We start from the raw sequence: 20,428 nt of genomic DNA on the forward strand, positions 1-20,428 counted from the left end.
TATATATATATATATATATATATTTATTTATATAACACTATTTGATGTTACAACATACCCCTCTAATATTAGGCATAATTTGACTAGTATGTTGTAACATCAATTAGTGCTTAGTAGATCATTTAATCAGAAATAAAGTCTATAGTGTGACCGAACTCAAAAGAACATCCATGTTTAGGCTATAATTACATCTACTATTTCGAGTACAAAAATTATTATAACATATGATTATTTTATAATATAATAGTAATTAATAAATAATGCAGATTTAAACCTATGTAGTATATAGATAATTGATGAACAGATATCAAAGCTTAGAAGGAGAAAGGCTACCTATAGAATAATCAATATTATGCTGGAAAAGTTTGCTCGCTTTCGTTTTGATTTTTGTGCTTAGTCAAACTTTGCCATAAGCTGTGAAGCTTGAAAAATGGAATATTTATTTTAATTTTAGAAGGCGTTTGTCTCGTAAAATCATTAATATATAATATTATATATTGTAGTTACTTCTAATATTTTTATAATCGGATCAGTTATCGAATCGATCTCGATCTGTCTAGAAAAAACTGTTTAATCGGACAATCGGTCCGAAATACTTTTACATTATATAAAAATGGTGATATAATATAGTAATAATATATTTTAAATTCTAAATATCTTAAATATATATATATATAAATAATAACATACATATATATATATATGTATGTATATATACTAAAGTTTAAAATCTAAATAACAAACACATCATCAGCATATCATATATAATTAAATATATATTTTAAACAAAAATTAAATTAATAAACATTAATATAACTGAAAAATATTTTTAAGAAAGTTCAATTTTCAAATAATCATGTATATATAACCAAAATAAAATTTTAAGCATGAGAAATAATTTAAATATAAGAATAATCGATCAATCTGGTCCAATTCTAAAAACAATAGTTACTCGATTACTATTATTTTTATGATGATATAACTCAAATTGCTATCATTCCATGTGTATTGGATAAAACATCATGCAAATCACATTAGCCGGTTAAACTTCAACAGACAAAATCTGTACAACATACTCACGTAAAAAAATATTGATAAAAAATATCGAACTCATGACATTGATCTAACACCCGTCTATTTAACTAAGTCGAACTTGTCGATCCCCGATTGACATGGTTAATATTTGGATTGTTTTGGAGTTTGAGTAGGCGGCGCGATAATGAATGGACCCATTCTGTTAAATCTCTTTATTGCTTAATGTTCATTTAATCAGCCGACTATACTTAATGTGTACGTATAATATTTTATATATGTTTAAAATATTATATTTTATTGTTATAAAATTATCTAATAGTGCATATATTACACATATAATAAGTTAGATTATACATGATATCATTAAAATCTTAAAAAATTATGTGATCAAAATTTAGACAACGACCAAGTAGGATTAATTTATGATTATTTTTCTGTTAAAAAATCTTCGATAGTCACAATCGTCTAATTATCATGATGTAATAATAATATTAATTAATATAATAAACTTTTTGCTAAACATATAATAAAATATAATTATCGTGACTCGATGCAGCTTCTTTATATAAAGTGAAATAATTTACATTTTTTTCGATTTTAGTTAGGTTAAAAATTAATTTGCCTTTTAGTCATGTAAATTTGTATGTTTTTCATTTTTTATCATATTAATATATATTTTCATTTTTGTTCTACAACTTATATATTTTTTTAAAAAATTTATCTTTTTTTACAGGAGTCCATCTTTCATTAAGTCAAAACTGAAAAAAAAATGAAAAAAAATACATACTATAAAAATATTACATGATTAAAAATGAAAATTTATCGTCACATGACGAAAAATATAAATATATATATATATACACACACACACACACAAATTACAAGACATAAAATACAAATTTTATTTTATCCGTATTAATTTAACAAAATATAATCAATTGTCCAATATTTTTAAAATAAAAAAATATTGATGATAGAACACATGCGAGGAGCTGTAACAAGAAGTTATGCGTAAACATTTTTAAATGCTATTTCGTCCTGATTTCCAAGCAGTTGATGGCACCGACGATACATCGAAACCTAGATAATATCATTATTATTATGGTCATACTCGTCTAAAGTCATATAATTCAAACTCTAAATCCACATAGATGAAAATATCCGGGTTATGCTAACACATACAAATTGAGATAAAAATTATGTAACTAATTTTTGAAAATATTTTTTTTTTCCAAATAAAGTATAAGGATAATTTCGTAAGTTCTAATGCAGTCTATAACGAATTTGTAACTCAATCAAGGTAAAAACTTGTACGAGACGGTCTCACAGGTCGTATTTCATGAGACATATCTATTATTCGGGTCATCCATAGGAGAAATATTACTTTTTATGCTAAGAGTATTACTTTTTATTATGAACATCGATAGGATTGACCCGTCTCACATATAAAGATTCGTGAGACCGTCTCACAAGAGAACTACTTCTCAATTAATACATATATGATTTTCCAAAATATTCATGGAAAATTTTAAAATTTGCAATGAATAAATTAGTCGAAACACAAACCCCGATTATTTCATCAGTCAATATTAATGGTTATAATTTCATCGTTAAAAATTCATATTAATAATAATATTCTTGAAACATAATTCTAATTAATATATTATAGTTAAAATGGCTTAGTGGTTTCATGGAACAATATGTATATTTTTATATTAAGCATTTTTTTCGAGGTATATATTATGCACAATTTTATGTGTATAATTATAAATATCAAAATCAGCGGATTTAATTATCGATCAATAAAAAAAAGACATTTTAGAAAATATTGAGGCGCTGATATATTATAAATTTTATATAGCATATTAAATACACAAATAATCAGAATTAATAAATAGTTTTTTTGATAAAATTGTAATTTCGTATTATATGTCGTGATATCGAATCTATTTTATCTTGGAAGTTTCAATTTTCGATAATTTTAATCTTTTTAATCAGAAATATTAATATCGCTCAACATACTAGCATCATGTTAGAACCAATATGTCATATCAATGTCGTACTGATAAAAAAAAATAAAATTGCAGAAATAAACAAAATCATCGGATTTAAACTTAAATTTGATAATATAAAAAAATAAATATGAAAAAAAATATATATACAATACGAATGTCCTGTAATTTTATGACATGCAACTTTCTTTTATTTTTCACTTTCATGTTAAAAAGTTAACTGGCAAAGGCGATGGTTCTTATGACGTAGGCCGGCTTGGCCTCTCTCCTTTGAAAGTGGTTGTGCAGACGAACATGCTTACACGATTTGTATATATCTCTCCTTCCTTGGTATCCAAACTAACGTTCAAATACCGGGTTTAGATTCAGTCCCAAGTCCCATCTCCCAAAATTCCCTTTTTCTTGATCATCCACCCCTCAATTTCACAAAAAAAATCTGCAAAAAGCGAATCTTTTTCATTTGTTGTTTCTGGGTGATATTTATTGTGAAAGTCAAAAGAGTTCATCACCAGAAGAGAGAAAATGGTGGTGAAGATGATGAACTGGAGGCGGCCCTCGTCCAAGAAATTCGTAGCCAATATTACGGTTCATCAACTCACAGGCCTCAAATCATCACCACAACCCCAAGATCCTCCGAGATTTTCAGTTGAAATAAAGTGGAAAGGTTCAAAGGGAAATGCTTTGACTTCATTGAGAAGAAGCGTGAGGAGGAATTTCACAAAAGAGGAGATAATAAGAGAAGAAGATGGGGTTGTTGAGTGGAATGAGGAGTTTCAAAGTGTTTGCAATTTGTCCATTTGCAAGGATGGTGTCTTTCATCCATGGGAGGTTTCGTTTACAGTTTTCAATGTGAGTTTGAGTAATGAGTATCATTTTTTTCTTGCTTTTTGGTTTTTTTTTTTTTTTAATTGGGGCTTCTTTTGGTATTAAGTGATGCGGTTTGACCTTTAAAAAAAAAAATTGTTGTGCAGTATTTCATACCGAAGCAGTGTAATTTGTTGTACATAGAAATTGAGGTGAATTACATACCTTGGTTCTTATAATCAAGAAATGATGCATTTTCCCGAGTTTTCACATTTAGAGAGAAAAAGGGCGTTTGATTTTTCTACCCATGTTTTAGGATCGATGACTTGTTTTGGGATTGAGAGAATGATCTGCGGGAAAATTTATTTTTCTCACATATTTGGTAGCTGATCATTGAAAGGTTGTCGTATATAACATATTTGAAGAACTAACATCTTTTTTCTATTTCTTTGTGTTCTTCCCTTGTAGTGGAAAATTATTTTTACATAGAGTTTTACTATTTTTTCAGGCTAAGAATTGTGTTGAATTAACGAGTAGAACAAAGAAAAATACGTTTATCTCATGGGTGCATTTAGAATTAAATTTATTGTGGCATGTCGTTTTTGGATAAAATGCTTTGCATTGAAATGCTGGCGAAAATTATGTCCTGAATCAGGGTTCAAAACAGGATTCAAAGAACAGGGCCTCTATTTTCGCCACTGCATCTCTGAACCTTGCTGACTTTGCCACTACAGCTGCAAAACATGGCAGTGAACTTAACGTCCCTCTGGCGATATGCGGCGACACGGTTTGCAGTATTACATCATCTCTTTCGGTAAGCAACTAGCCATCTTTCGTTTGTTCGTAAATGACTCTTTTTGTACCGTAATTTTGGCTAAGACTCTGTTCGTTTACATCATTGCAGCTGTCAATTTTCCTTCTAGAATTGAAGAATCTCGAGGAAACTTCTGAAACGACCTCGAGATCAATGTTTTCGTTTCCTCGATCCCCTTGTTATGGAGAGGTCATTTCACAGGACAAAGAGGAGCTAACTAATCTTAGGACGGGTTCAAAAAAAGCAAATACCTTTAACGGGATGTTTGCACAAAGAGGTAAAAGGACCGGTCATGAAGAGGAAGTCAGTGATGGAAGGAGCTCAATTAAAAGCGAGGACGCCGAGTTTACTTTCCCACTTGAAACTGAATCATCCGATGATTCCGATGAAAGGGAATCTAAGGAAGTAAAAGATGTCTCTTTTGTTCGAAAATCGTTCAGCTATGGAACATTGGCCCATGCAAATCATGCTGGTGTTTCAAAATACTCGAACACAAGCGGTAGTGAAGATGAGGACTGGATCTACTTTAGCCATCGTAACTCAGACGTGGGGCAAGTATATTCCGGGGATTCTGATGCATCAAAGCCAGATAAGTCACCGCCACATGGTTTCAAGAACAGGCTTCTACCCTGGAGGAAAAGGAAGTTAAGCTTCAGATCCCCAAAAGTTAAAGGAGAGCCATTGTTGAAAAATTATTACGGAGAGGAAGGAGGAGATGACATTGACTTTGATCGTCGACAACTTGGCTCTTCGGATGAAACCACTTTTGAGGTTTGTTTTCATTTCCTTGCCCTTTTATTCATGCGTGTTACTTTTCTTCCACGATTCATTTAATTATCTTTATTGCTCGTATCAATAGATACCGACTTCAAAAAATCTTGACAATTTCATGTTTTTAATGTTGTCTATAAATGTGACAGAAGCAAAAAACTGAAGAAGATTCAGTTGCGGATCAGCCATCCCCGTGTGTATTTGGAGAAGACAATTTTGCTGTTGGTGTATGGGAGGATAAGGAGATCGTCAGCCGCGATGGGTTAAAGAAGTTGAAAACTCAAGTTTTCTTTGCTTCAATTGACCAGAGGAGCGAACGAGCAGCTGGTGAAAGTGCATGCACAGCCCTCGTAGCAGTGATTGCCGACTGGTTACAGTCCAACCACGATGAAATGCCGATTAAATCCCAACTCGACAGCCTGATCCGTGAAGGTTCACTCGAGTGGAGGAATCTCTGTGAGAATGTGACTTATCAAGAAAGGTTCCCCGACAAGCATTTTGATCTCGAGACGGTCCTCGAGGCTGAAGTTCGCTCACTTTCTGTTGTACCCGAAAAATCCTTTGTCGGGTTTTTCCACCCGGATGGACTAGAGGACAAAGGGTTTGATTTCCTCCAAGGGGCAATGTCGTTTGACAGCATATGGGACGAGATATGCATTTGTGCTTCAAAAAACGACACTTCCTCCAACGACCCCTTACTCTATATCATCAGTTGGAACGACCATTTCTTTGTACTGAAGATTGAACACGATTGTTTCTACGTCATCGACACTCTGGGCGAGAGGCTTTTCGAGGGCTGCAACCAAGCCTTTATCTTGAAGTATGATAAAGATACAACTATATATCAGATTGAAAAGGAGGCCCAAAAATCAGATGAAAAATCCGAAAAAGACGACGACACTCCAAGAAACGACGATGACGAGGAATCATCGATGTTATGTATGGGTAAAGATTCGTGCAAGGAGTACATCAAGAGCTTCTTGGCTGCTATTCCGATCAGGGAGCTGGAAGATGATCTGAAAAAGGGATTGGTTGCATCGACGAGCATTCATCACCGGCTGCAAATCGAATTCCATTTCACTAGGTGCTTGCCGATAGTAAAAACAGAATCACCACCAGTGTTATCATTAGCACCAACTGAATCTGATGAATCTCAAAGTTACATTGTAATCTAATGAAGCAATAAAGTTGACAAATATATTTTCTTCTCTCTTTTGTTTTGTGATTAGTTCAGGGAGCCAAATCAAGGTGAATGTTCCTCGTTTGTTACATTTGAACTTGAGCATTAAGTTTAGATGGACCTAGGCTTTGCATTGCATCTCGAATCGTTTAATTTAAATTTAACCAGTGACTCCAAAAAATAAAAGTTCGAACTATATTGAAAATAAATAAAATTTGGAACTATGGTTCAAGTTTGTTAGTTACTTTAATTTTTAATATATACTAGCATGTGTCACTTGGCATATGATGCACGCATACGTATAAAAAAATTTGTATTAAATAATTTTTTGTTACTTTAAAATTTATGAGATACAAGGATATACATATCTCAAGTCCTATACAGAATTTTTCGTCCAAAGTAACCACTAGCAAGCGAAAATTTGATATGCACAACAGAAAAAAGGATAAAACTGCAAAATTTCTTACACTTTCTGACATGAATTAAAACGAACAAGAAAGTAAAAGAGAGTGCAGTAAATCTTTTCAAATTCGACTCCATTAAACGAGGCCTCTAAATCAACAATTCAATCATGACAGAATGATGACTGCATCAAATTTATGAAATAATAATCTATGACTTACTGAATCCTAAATTTGAGGCCGAGTTTATCAGTATGAACATCTGGTAAAGCAAAAATAGAGCAGAACCCAAAAATCAGTACTGATGACGAGAAGCCATCAACCGAAATAGCTTGCACAATACTCGTTGTTCGGGCAAGCAAGCTCTGTTTTAGTCATTTCATCTTGGAAACAAGGAACAACTCGAGCCATGTTATTTTGCAAGAGACCCGTAACTTTCAATCACTTACAGGTGAACAAAGCTGGGAAGCAAGTTTCACAACTCCCCACATTGGTGCATCATTCTGCACGAGAAAGCACTCCAGAAATTTAAAAAAAATAATTATTAACTATTGTAAGTTTTAATACGTGAGATTTGGGAGAGGGAATCTCTTATTTCCACTTAATAATAAAATGAAGTACAAAGCTGAATAAATAGGCTACTGAAACCCTAAGGCTAACAAACTAATCTACCCAAATATTTAAAATACAAGGATAAGATAAAAGATATAACCATCAAACAAATCAACCGATATGATTCTACCAACTAATAAAAGATCCTAATCTAATCTGATCTTAATCTTCAACACTTCCCCTCAAGTTGGGTGGTAAATGTTGATCATACCCAACTTGGATACCAAGTTTTCAAAGATTGGTCGGTACAAGGCCTTAGTTAGGATGTCTGCAACTTGTGTGTGGCTGGGGACGTAACAGATTTTCAGTGTCCCTTTCTCGAGCTTTTCACTTATGAAATGACGATCGATTTCAACATATTTAGTTCGATCATGGTGGACTGGATTCTTGGCAATACTTATTGCTGCTTGATTGTCACACTTTAGTTCGATCACTTGATGTCCTCCTACTTTCAGTTCTGCTAATAACCGTTGTAGCCATATTCCTTCACACGTACCATTGGCCAAGGACCGAAATTCGGCTTCTGCACTGCTCCTTGCTACCACAGATTGTTTCTTGCTCCGCCATGTTACAAGGTTTCCCCATATGAATGAGCAATACCCAGATGTGGATCGTCTGTCAGTGGAAGATCCTGCCCAATCAGCGTCACTGTATATCTGTATATCTCTTAGAGCTGTCTTCTGAAAACATAGTCCCTTTCCAGGTGATCCTTTGAGGTACTTTAATATACGAAAAACAGCATCCATGTGTTCTTCAGTCGGATTGTTCATGAATTGGCTAACAACACTTACAACAAATCCAATGTCAGGCCTTGTGTGTGATAGGTATATCAGTTTACCTACTAATCTTTGGTATCGTCCTTTGTCGATCATTGGACTTTCCTCATTCTTTCCAAGTTTTATATTTGGATCCATAGGAGTATCAACAGGCTTGCATCCCAACATCCCAGTTTCTTTCAGTAGATCAAGGACATACTTTCTTTGAGAAATAAAAATCCCATGTTTTGATCTGGCCACTTCCATCCCCAAGAAGTATTTCAACTGCCCTAGATCCTTCATCTCGAATTCTTTTGAGAGTAGTTGCTTGACTTGAGCGATGTCTTCTTCATGGTTCCCAGTAATTATAATATCGTCAACATATACGATGATAACAGAGATCCTGTCTGGGTTGAAATGCTTGACAAACATAGTGTGGTCTGATTGGCACTGTATGTATCCACTTTCTTTCAATATTTTCGTGAATTTGTGGAACCAGGTTCTCGGAGACTGTTTTAAACCATAAAGAGATTTCTTTAACCGATAGACTTGATTAGCCGTTGTCTTATCTTCGAATCCAGGTGGGATACACATATATATCTCCTCTTCCAAATCCCCATTTAAGAAGGCATTTTTGACATCAAGTTGATATAGGGGCCAGTCTAGATTTGCAGCAATAGATAGAAGAACACGAACCGTATTTAACATGGCGACAGGAGCAAATGTCTCCTGATAATCAATCCCATATGTCTGAGTAAACCCTTTGGATACTAGTCTAGCTTTGTATCGTTCAACACTCCCATCAGCCTTATGTTTGATTGTGAAAGTCCACTTGCAACCAACAGTCCGTTTTCCAGGAGGGAGATCTGTGATCTGCCAAGTGTTATTTTTCTCAAGAGCATGTATTTCGTCAAAAACTGCTGCCCTCCATTGTGGATGTTCCAGGGCTTCAGTGATGTTTGATGGGACCTGTACTTGGTCTAAATTCACAATAAAAGCTCGATATGCAGGAGACAATAGATCAAGAGAGACAAAATTGCTGATAGGATATTGAGTGCATGATCTGATTCCTTTTCTTAATGCAATAGGTCTATCATCGATATCATGGGAGTTGATAATTGACGTACCTTGATTGTTTTCCAGAGGATCTGGGATCGAGGGAGTGCTCTTGGTTTGCTGATTGTGTGGTTGGTCTTGAGGAGAATTCCTACGAGTGTACACATGATCAAATGGAAGGATTTGGGAATGATTTGGTGGAAGGATTTGGGAATGATTTGGTGGTTGGGAATGATTTGGTGGGATAACGTCTACACCATCAGTATGTATGGGATCCAGATTCTGAAGGTCATAAAGGTCATGGCCGTGAATTCCTTGCTCCCCCTGAGCTGAGGAAGATGGAAAAAACGGATCAGACTCATGGAAGGTTATATCCATGGTGTTGTAGAATTTTCTTGTGGTCGGAGAATAACATTTGTACCCCTTTTGATTGGAAGAGTATCCTAAGAAGATGCATTTTAATGAGCGTGGGTCAAGCTTGCTTCTATGTTGGGAATGTATATGCACAAATGAGACACACCCAAAGACACGTAATGGGAGATTGTGAATTAGGTGTGAGTTAGGATAGCTGCTGAGAAGAGATTGAATGGGAGTTTGAAACTTAAGGACTCTAGAAGGCCTTCGATTTATGAGATATGTGGCTGTGAGGACAGCATCACCCCAGAAGTGATGGGGAACATTATGCGTGAATAGTAAAGAACGAGCTACCTCAAGGAGGTGTCGGTTTTTTCTTTCAGCGACACCATTTTGTTGAGGTGTGTCAACGCAGGAGCTTTGATGAATAATTCCCTGAGTGGTTAGGTAGTCTCCAAGAACAGTGTTAAAGAAATCTCGAGCCCGATCAGTTCGTAAAATTTGGATATTGGTGGAGAATTGTGTCTGTATCATGGTGGAGAATGTTTTGAAAATTGTAGACGTCTCACTTTTGTCTTTCATGAGAAAAACCCATGACAGACGAGTATGATCGTCAACAAACAGTAGAAACCACCGAGTACCCGTAATGTTTTTTATACGAGAAGGACCCCAAATATCGCTATGTATTAGGGAAAAGGGTTTTGATGGTGTGTATCTATGTGGTGTGAACGATGTGCGAGTGTGTTTTGAAAACTGACAAACATCACAATAAGGCAAATGAGAAGTTTTGTTGTTTACTAATGATGGAAATAGTTTCTTGAGATACAAAAAATTTGGATGACCTAGACGATAGTGCCATAACAAAAATTCGTTATTCCTAATGGATTGGACTGCGGAAGTATGGTGGTCAGGGGCATTGGAAGATGACTCTACGGGCGGCTTCATCGTGAATAGGTAGAGACCAGCACAACACTTAGCATTGCCAATCGTCCTCCCCGATTCCAGGTCCTGAAAAACACATGAGTCGGTCGAAAAAATGGTCGAGCAATGTAAGTTCTTGTTGAAAGCACTGACAGACAGCAAATTACAATGAAGTGCAGGAACGAACAAGACATTATGTAAGCATAATTCTGGGGATAACCAAATTGAACCCGAACCCAGAACTTTTGTACAAGAACCATCTGCCACTCGAACTGATTTAGAGACTCGTGAGGGGCTGTATGAGGTGAACATCTGTAATTGGCTGCACATATGGTCTGAAGCACCAGAATCTACTATCCAGTAGCTAGATAAATTAGTCTGGGAAATAAGGGTGAGGGGAATATCACCTGGGATTGCTGTACTACCCGTTCCGATGACTGAGGATGGCATCACATGCTGGGAGAATAATTTCTGTAGCGCCTCCAACTGTTCCTTGGTGAAAGGCGCTGCTATGGGAGGAGTCGGTTCAGAAACCACGCTGTGAGCGCGGCGATCTCTGGCTGGCTTCCAATCAAGTGGTTTCCCATGTATCTTCCAGCAACTCTCGATATTGTGAGTTGGTTTCTTGCAATATTCACACCAAGGACGTCCTGGAATCATTTTTCCTTTTGTGTTGCTTGAAGGCTGCCCTTGATGAAGTCCTTGGGGGGCTGTAACATTACTAGTTGGAAAGCTATTTTGGCGTTGAACGACCAGTGCAGAGTTATCAGATGACTGAGGAGATGAGCCCAGCATCACCTTGCGTCGGCTTTCCTCCTGGCGAACCACTGAGAAAGCAGCACGGAGGTTCGGCAGGGGGTTTGTGCTAAGGATTCTGCCCCGGACGTCATCGAAGTTGTTGTTGAGACCCATGAGGAACTTGAAGACTCGTTTGTTTTCAATAAATGATCTGAACACCTTTTCGTCTTTGGAGCATTTCCAATCATGTGTCTCTGTCAAGTCAATGGTTTGCCAATTGCGGGTAAGAGAAGAGAAATACTCAGTCACTGTGGAGTCTTCTTGTCGCAGATCATGAACCGCCGATTCGATTGCAAAGAGTTCAGCCGTATTGTCGCGGCATGAGAAGGATTCACGGGCAGCCTCCCAAATCTCCGAGGCAGAGGGATAAAGGAGAAAATTCTCCCCGATCTCAGGAATCATGGAATTGATTAACCATGCCATCACTTGGTTGTTTTCAGCCTTCCATGTTTTGTAGTTTGGATCGGTGGTTTCGGGCTGTGATGAGGAACCCGTGAGAAGCTCTTCTTTCCCTCGGCCGCATATGTACATGAATACAGATTGTGACCAAGGTAAGAAATTCTTGCCATTAAGTTTATGGCAAGTGATTGAAAGAGGTGATGCGTCGCTTGTGATTTGAGGAGCGGGTGAAGAGGTTGTGATTTGAGAGGTGGAGGCCATCCCAGATTGCGTCCCGTATTTTGTCATGGATCGGCTGCCAGTGGCTCTGATACCATGTAAGTTTTAATACGTGAGATTTGGGAGAGGGAATCTCTTATTTCCACTGAATAATAAAATGAAGTACAAAGCTGAATAAATAGGCTACTGAAACCCTAAGGCTAACAAACTAATCTACCCAAATATTTAAAATACAAGGATGAGATAAAAGATATAACCATCAAACAAATCAACCGATATGATTCTACCAACTAATAAAAGATCATAATCTAATCTGATCTTAATCTTCAACAACTATAACCAAGTGCATAATGTCAAATGTAGGCTACGGTACAAAATCTTCCATTACAATGACTCAAAAATCACACGAGTCTCATGCACTTAAAAATGCTTGCCACATACAAAAATAGCAAAAGATCACGTGCATCAAGTGCTCTGAGTGATAACTAAATCATACCATCAAGCCCTCTAATCTTTTTACCAGGAACTGTTTTCCTTAGAGACAACAAGTGAATGGGTAACTATTTCTTCATGACATGGAACACAGAACTCACAAGATCAAATTACAACCAGTGCATCTGGTGTAGTAGAAAGACATCCCAAGATAGACTCTTTCGTGGCTTTAAGATTATGCCCATTGCAGAAGGATAAGGTGAATTATTCTTCTTTTATTATATCTTTGTGAAATAGCAGATTTTTTTCGGTTTACACCAGCACATGAATAAGATGCATGAACTTGATTCTGACATTTGACATGTGAAATCAAGGAGACAAGCTCAACACATGCACTTGTCTCTGGCAAAAATATTCGATATCAACTAAGCTGAAATATAAATATTTCCCAGCAATGGGAACAGCGGCCATCAGTTTTTTTCCATCATTGTGGTACGGATAACCATTCTGCAAATATTTGCTTCAGAGAATAGATAAAGGGGTAAGTTATCAGAAGCTTTGTACTCACCATATACACCACGTCAAATGATTCACGGTAGGTATCACGAGAGCTCTCAATGTTATCATTCCTGCAAGAAATACTTGATAAGGTTTTGTGTCTAAAGTAGTTTGAAGAATGCATCTCAGAATTGCAGTAGTATATTTTTCATTACTGAATATAACAAATGACAAAAAATAAGTTACAATAACATGGAATTTCTCATCAAACAACTGATACTAGAGCATTGTTGGCAACTAAACATTCATACTCCATTATAGGTGTATATACTTTTATAGGGCAGTGATTAGAGTCTTAAGAGCAAATATTTCAACATTATTTTGATAAAATTCATTTTTATGAAAAGTACAATTTACAACATATAGATAGACATGCATTATCCCTAGATAAATAAAATATAATCACTCATTCCCAGCTCATGTATATTGGACTCGAATCCAACTTATGCAATACTTTTGTAAGAAAACCAACCTCTTGCAACTCTATAGGGGAGCAATGAGGACTAATTGACCCATGCCCAGTCCCAGTCTGGATCAAATTCCTGTTTATCCTTATATGCTAAATTCCATCATACCAAGTTTGGTTGCAATGATACTGGATAACATACTTAAGAACTATCCCTAGATGGATTAAAAACTAATATCAGATGACCGATATAGATCAAATTCCATGTGTCCAGGGAAGAAATCCCATACTTCTTTCCACCTTTATAACAAGTCTTGATCACTCAATAATATACAGAATCATTAATTACAAAAACATATCTAGAGTCTTTATAATAAGGTCCAAGTGAAGAAGTTTAAGATGAAAAATGAGATCATATAGAAACATAACTTATCTACGCATGATTTTGTCAATAATTTCACCCATATGGACATTTCACTTCTGTTAAAAAGATATTAATTTGCCAAAAGAAAATATATTAATAAATTAAACGAGGAAATTAATAAGAATAAAAATCGAAAGCACTGGTGCCAGCTAAGCTCATAACACATTTCCCAGCTAAGAAAAATTGAATTTAAGATGCAATATACCCATGAAATTTTCAAGGAACGCTTGATACTCACAGGAATCCCACAGATATTCTTGTATTGTAGTTCAATCCATCAGACATTCCCAAATCTCCAATGTGATCACCCAGAAGTAGCACATTCGTTCTCAATTTCACAGAGGACGCATCATTTGTAATTCCATTTGGGTCACCTAATTGACCATGGACAAGCCCAGCCATATCAATCGCATGCTCATTCTTATTCAGTACATGGATTGTTTTCCCTGTAATAAAAAATGGATTATCCTCACTGATACTTTTTTCTAAGTAAGGAAGAAGAAAAAATGGGTGGTCCATTCAAATTCATTAACTTTCAATGATTTGTCATTAAGAAAACCTACAAACACGACACTATTATAGTATTAGAATATTCATCACAAGGTATTCGAGGCAACACAAATTACTTCAACTGACACTTCTAGTGAAAACAAGAATAGTACCTTTAAATGACACAAGGTTGCCACTCTGATCGAAAACCATTCGGTTGGATACAATTTTAACATTATCAAAAGACCTATGAAGTTTCTGTCTCAGCACCTGATAAGAAGACACCAAATATAAGCCCCAAAAAGAAATAATTTCTACGTCCACTTTTCAAAGGGATTATAACTTCACAAAAGATTATTATATAACTCAACAGAAATTCAGAATCATGAAAAACAACTACAACTCAGATAACCAACCTCTTGAATTATATCCGCAAGGCCAGCAGAAAATATAAGGACAGGAACATTGCTCTTCTGCAAGAAACACTAATCTACTTCAGAAAATTACTATAGTATTTGCGTGAATTTTGGTTGCTCTGCCACCATCATCAGAACATATTTAGCCAGAAGTGGAAATATTATATTGGGCAAATGTTGCATATTTTCGCGGTAAGACAGACCAATTTAATTTGAAACTCTCCTTTTATTACATGTAAAAGGAGAAGCCCAGTAGGTAACCATTAATTATACCTCCAAAATTTCAAAAAGTTCAATAACACCATCCCTGAAAGCAATCTTGGAATTAGCCACAGAGCTCCTTATTGCATCAAAAGTGAGTCCTCCCTCAATAAGAAGACCGTGGGTTTTCTCCCACCTAATAAATAGAATTAAACATTTAAGCTACCAAAAGCCAAGCAATTTTTAAACCAAAAATTCTAAATCTAGTATACTGACAGCATGAAAAAAGGGCCAAGGGTCAAATCTAAGAAACCATAATCTTCCATAGAAGATAACACGACAATTTCTGCAATATAATCTAGCATATTCTTTTATAGAATATCACATTATAATTTCAGCAATGTCGTGATAGTGATCTAGCTGAGATCCTGTATAAATTTCAAATAATGAAACTCTCGTACCACTCTTCCATGAGTTTGGCTTTCTCATCAAGTGGAATTGTGGGGTCGATTTCTAAAGGATGATAATAATCATATAAGTTTTGCCTCTTGAGATCATATTCAGGATTCCCCTGCCGCAGAATTCCATGACTACCTACACAGTTTAAGCTCAACAATTCAATAACCAAAAAGAAAGGAGGAAACTGTTCAACAAGTGTTTCTTATTTATAGCTGCACTAATGTATCTGAATGCGATTAGAATTCTATAAAAGAAGGAAATTGCATGAAAAACTGGAAGATGCATACTTTGCCCTCTCTGTCCATGGATCCTGTATTTTGTTAGAGTAGCATCAAAATCAGCAATAACCTATTATATTGAAATATGATACGAGTGACAAATTCATACATGACCAAAAAGAAAACTATCAAAAACATAATTGACAACCACATAGATAAACCATGAATTGCAAAATCCATTTAAAAACAAATAAAATTGGCTGCTTTGACAATGCAAGGCCACAAGACAAGATCAACTAGATTGATGCGTTTCCAAAGATTTAAGTATGTCTAAAAGTGTGCATAAAGCACACTTGCAAACGATGCACAAATGGCTGATGCCGTGATGCAGATTCTCACCCTACTTATTGTTGAAACTATAAGGCATTCGTGGAAGTTAGTTCTCAGATGAACGAAATTTCATAAAAAACAATTTACAAGCGGGGTAATATTAGATTTTTCAGCTGAAAAAATGATTTTTTTAATACAACACTTCATGGACATTAATTTAGGGTTCAGCCTTTAGGTAGCTCAGACTAGTCAACATGATTTAATCATAATCGATTCTTTTTTTGTGAGAGGTGGAGTGTGGGAGGGTGGAGGGGACAATACAAAAAAATTTCATATCGAATTCAAAGTGTCATTCATGTGGTTGGTGCATCACAACCTTGAAGAAACTGGAATCCCGACTTAGACTCTTAGACAGCGTATGCAAATCATATTAACTAATCAAAATCTCTCTCTCTCATCCTCTCCTAAGGAAAAAAATTTGAACTTATTGTTCTAAAAATGCAATCACGACGATAAATATATTTCCTCCCTCACGAACTCTCGACCCTGGCTCATCTAATTACAGCCATGTAAAGTAGGTTGTGGTTGAACCATCAAGTCTCCAAGAAGAACCAAAATTACCAGCATAACTCATCGGTAACAAGAATCAAACAATGTAACATACGAGCTTCATAATCTGGCTCAAGTTGATGTTATTATATAAATCCGCACCGAAACAACTAATTAAAACATAAGGGACCAAACAAACAAAAACAAAACCTGAAGCTTTGCTGGACTCTCAAATCGAACAGCGGATATTTTTCTCTGAAGAAACTGAGGGTCACCCACCATTACTTCAGCGCCGTCAAACACAACATGCTCCATGATTTCACCTTGAAGTTTTCCACTCTTGGTGTATCTTCTGCATCACACTCTATTCTGTCACGCAGTGTATCAAATCACCAAAATAACGACAACCCACTGATGGAACAAGCGAGATAATAAATTCGTGACGATGTATATCAAATATATGCTGTAAAATTTTGTGTGGATTCCATGCATTTTTTCATGTGATGCATATAATGTGGAAAACAAAAATGGTGCACCTGAACTTGAAGGAGAAAGGAATAAATCGAGGCAGCGGATTGAAAATTGGTTCAGAGTAAATTGGACGAATTGAAGCGCGAATCAGATTTCTCATGAGAGAGGAAGGAACTAGGAAGAAGAACTGTAAATGATATGTGTCGGTCATTTTGCAGCCATGGCTATTCCTTGTCTTCCTTCATGGGCGGGTTTGGGATTGAACCGATCCGATAGGTTTGAGTATGATTAGCTTTCTCGTGGACCTCCTTAAACTCGACGAAAATTTATCTCAGACGGTTTCATAGATTATTTGAGTTATCTATGAAAAAATATTACTTTTTATAATAAGAGTATTGATTTTTATTGTTAATATCGATAAAGTTGACCCGTCTCACAGATAAAGACTCATGAGACCGTCTTACAAGATACCTACTCCTTTTAACTTCTATATATGTGATACATAGTGGATCATATTTTGGAATAAGAAATAATTTTTTTATGAGCAAATCAGATTGAAAAAATGTTTTACAAAATTATATCCCCTAAAAATTTTTGTGTGTATATAAATGTGACATTATTACCATGAAGTTTAGTGTTTTTAAGGTGGAATCAAACCATTTTTTCCTCTACTCGGGCTAGTCTGCCTACCATCTCATCCGAATAAGAATAGAATTGGGTGTTAGCTTGAATAGAAGGTGAGAAAAAAAGCTCTAACAAGACATCATTTCATCTTTTTTCTCGAGAGAACTTGAAAAGATATTATCTTATCAACAATGTATGTCTTTTATTTAAAATATTTATATCGCTATACCATTATTATGCATATTAACGGAACGTTTATATTATTGATATTAGTATTATCATGCATGTATCGCATACTTCTACGAGTTTTATTACTTGTTAAAAATAATTTATATTTGTCATAACTATAATTTTAGTTTTAATAATAGTGTGAGTTAATAACTAATATACAATATACTTTCCTATAAGTCACAAAAATGGAATTAATTTTGCACCTCTAAGTCGCCCTCATATTTCATCAAGTCACCATAAGCTTTCATTTTAAATTGAAGTAACCTCGGAAACAACATTCTATTTATGTAAACAAATATATAATTCTAACATGTAAATATAAGGAATGAAAGAACTTTGATAAATATTTTCAGAAAAACTACATTACACAACAATGGAAGTCCACAATCTCCCAAGTCACACTACGCCCTTCATTATTAACAAATGAAAGAATATATCATCCCTACACACACTAACAGCATTTTGGATAATAATTCAACAGCAAAATGGGCATATAATCACCCCATTTTCATTACATTCTGAGCAAATTATTGCCTCAAAACATCTTTCGACCATTATTTTATGGCTGCCATTGCAATTAAAACACACAACGAACCTTATCCCACCACAACCTTCACAAGGCCCTTCACTCCTATCAGTTGGAATCCCTTCAAAAAGTGGTCTAAGTTTGCCTAATTCATGCAATGACGACACTAGTTCAGCTCCTCCAATGTATCTTCCCTTTATAAACAATCTTGGGGGAACTTCTTTAGCACCCAAAATGACCCACAGTTCTTCCTTAAACTCCGAATGCATCGATATGTCTCTCTCGAAGAACAAGATTCTAAGGTTTTCTAACAATGATCTGATCCTACGGCAGTCCTCGAATGTTTTCCGTATCCCTCTTAGGCCGGTTGTGTAAAGAACGACTGAGTTGCTCCCCCCTGGCGGGCATTTCTCTTCAAATTCATCTAGGGAATCGGTGGTTTCGTCCAATTTTCGGGATTTTATTGGGGGTTGTTCGATACCATCATTTTCTTGGAAGATTTTCAACATATTTCTTGATCTCCTCTCGGCCTCTAGGGCCTTAACTTCCATAACCGCCATCTCAAAAGCTGCAAGAAGTCTGGGATCGAAAAGGGTCCTCGAATCCAAATCTGGCCGCCTGAAAGACGACACGTCAATCTCTGATAAAGGGACTATTTCCCTCTCCACTTCTCGGAGTTCATTGTCATCCAAGATCTCAACTTTGGACCTCCATGTATTGATTAACCTCGAATTTTCTTTCGAATCATTTAGCTTTCTATCCATTTCCGGCCTGATATGTTCTTTATCATCACTATCACCTGCAAATTCCAATTTTTGATTATCAAGGCCTTTCATCAGCTCTGATACCTCAACGATATCAGATTCTTGAAGTTGAAACTTGTCATCAGATAGCTGGTTTACAGGTTCTTTCTGAATGGTCATCAAAGGCGAACCCGCTGCGGGACCCGTAATCAACTTCGAGTTATAAAAACCATAATCTAACACATTTACCTGAAGGATTCTTTCAGTTTTCAAGTACCCAATTTCCTTGATTGTTTGAAACTTCTTCATCAGCTTCCCTTTCACTTCTTTCATTTTTTTCCACCTCTACTGATTCAGGATCGGAGAATTCTGAGGTGGGATCCAAGATTCTGAGGAAAAAAGATCCGATCAAGAGTTTGAAATGAATTTTACAGGTTTAAGGATTTACAAAACAAAAAAAAAAATTTGTTGGGTGTGGATCCAGAGAGGAGATAATGTTGCAGGTGTTAACGGCTAGTAAGACCCGTGCTTCCTTCTTTTATTTGAAAATGATCGAGGTCGTTTGCCAGGTGAATTACCAACCGTTCTTCATTTTTTTTCCAGGTCAACCTTTCGTAATGGTCCCAATTTAAAAATTTATATATTATAATTTCAATTGCAAGTATTATATTTAAGGCTAATGAAATATATTTTATAATGGACGATCTCACGGGTCGTATTTTGTGAGACGAATATCTTATTTGGGTCATCCATGAAAAAGTATTACTTTTAATACTAAGAGTATTACTTTTTATTGTGAATATCGGTCTTACAGATAAAGATTCATGAGACCGTCTCACAAGGGACCTTATCTTTTATAATACTACACACACATATATATATATATTCTATATTCTATTTTATTAAGGTGAGGCATATGATAGTAACCACCTAAACGACACCAATTTTTTTTCCAATTTTATCCTTATATGATGCTAATATTACACTTTTGTTTTTTGTTTTGTTTTTTTTTTTAATTTCATTAAATAATAAGAAAACTGTTATTTAGTTAAGTATAATGATATATTTGTGTTTTCGATTTCTTTTATTATTAAATTTCAATTTTAATCTATTTTTTTTATTCGACACAACATGAAAGATGAAACGTTAAAGATTGAAATTTCGTACTATGAATACATAGAACCAAAATTGCAATTTTATCCGAAAATTATACATAAATT

The 20,428-nt window shown here is 35.4% G+C and overlaps 3 protein-coding genes across 7 annotated transcripts; 1 reads left to right on the top strand and 2 right to left on the bottom strand.

Moving 5' to 3' along the window:
* Positions 1-3,273: 3,273 nt before the first annotated feature.
* LOC142533300 (uncharacterized) lies at positions 3,274-6,694 on the top strand. The gene is made up of 4 exons (XM_075640025.1): positions 3,274-3,896; positions 4,507-4,665; positions 4,756-5,436; positions 5,586-6,694. The coding sequence occupies exons 1-4, from the start codon at positions 3,570-3,572 to the stop codon at positions 6,609-6,611; spliced, it is 2,193 nt and encodes a 730-aa protein (XP_075496140.1). The 5' UTR covers positions 3,274-3,569; the 3' UTR covers positions 6,612-6,694.
* Positions 6,695-7,065: 371 nt separating this feature from the next.
* LOC142532838 (uncharacterized) lies at positions 7,066-17,377 on the bottom strand. Of its 5 annotated transcripts, none has more exons than XM_075639351.1 (10): positions 17,150-17,377; positions 16,824-16,962; positions 15,804-15,864; positions 15,519-15,651; positions 15,130-15,253; positions 14,857-14,913; positions 14,614-14,710; positions 14,190-14,397; positions 13,132-13,192; positions 7,066-7,520 (listed from the first exon to the last, which is right to left on the bottom strand). In XM_075639351.1, exons 1-10 carry the CDS (start codon positions 17,293-17,295, stop codon positions 7,455-7,457), a joined length of 1,092 nt encoding a protein of 363 aa, XP_075495466.1. In that variant the 5' UTR covers positions 17,296-17,377; the 3' UTR covers positions 7,066-7,454. The 5 variants fall into 5 exon arrangements, with proteins under 5 accessions (XP_075495466.1, XP_075495465.1, XP_075495467.1 ...); XM_075639350.1 differs by having other exon boundaries at positions 16,824-16,965; XM_075639352.1 differs by having other exon boundaries at positions 16,824-16,982; positions 17,150-17,363.
* Positions 17,378-18,297: 920 nt separating this feature from the next.
* On the bottom strand, positions 18,298-19,850 carry LOC142533195 (uncharacterized). The gene has a single exon (XM_075639873.1). It carries the CDS (start codon positions 19,539-19,541, stop codon positions 18,414-18,416), a length of 1,128 nt encoding a protein of 375 aa, XP_075495988.1. The 5' UTR covers positions 19,542-19,850; the 3' UTR covers positions 18,298-18,413.
* Positions 19,851-20,428: the final 578 nt, after the last annotated feature.

This window comes from Primulina tabacum, chromosome 18, assembly GCF_025594145.1.
Source record: "Primulina tabacum isolate GXHZ01 chromosome 18, ASM2559414v2, whole genome shotgun sequence".
Taxonomy (NCBI): domain Eukaryota; kingdom Viridiplantae; phylum Streptophyta; class Magnoliopsida; order Lamiales; family Gesneriaceae; genus Primulina; species Primulina tabacum.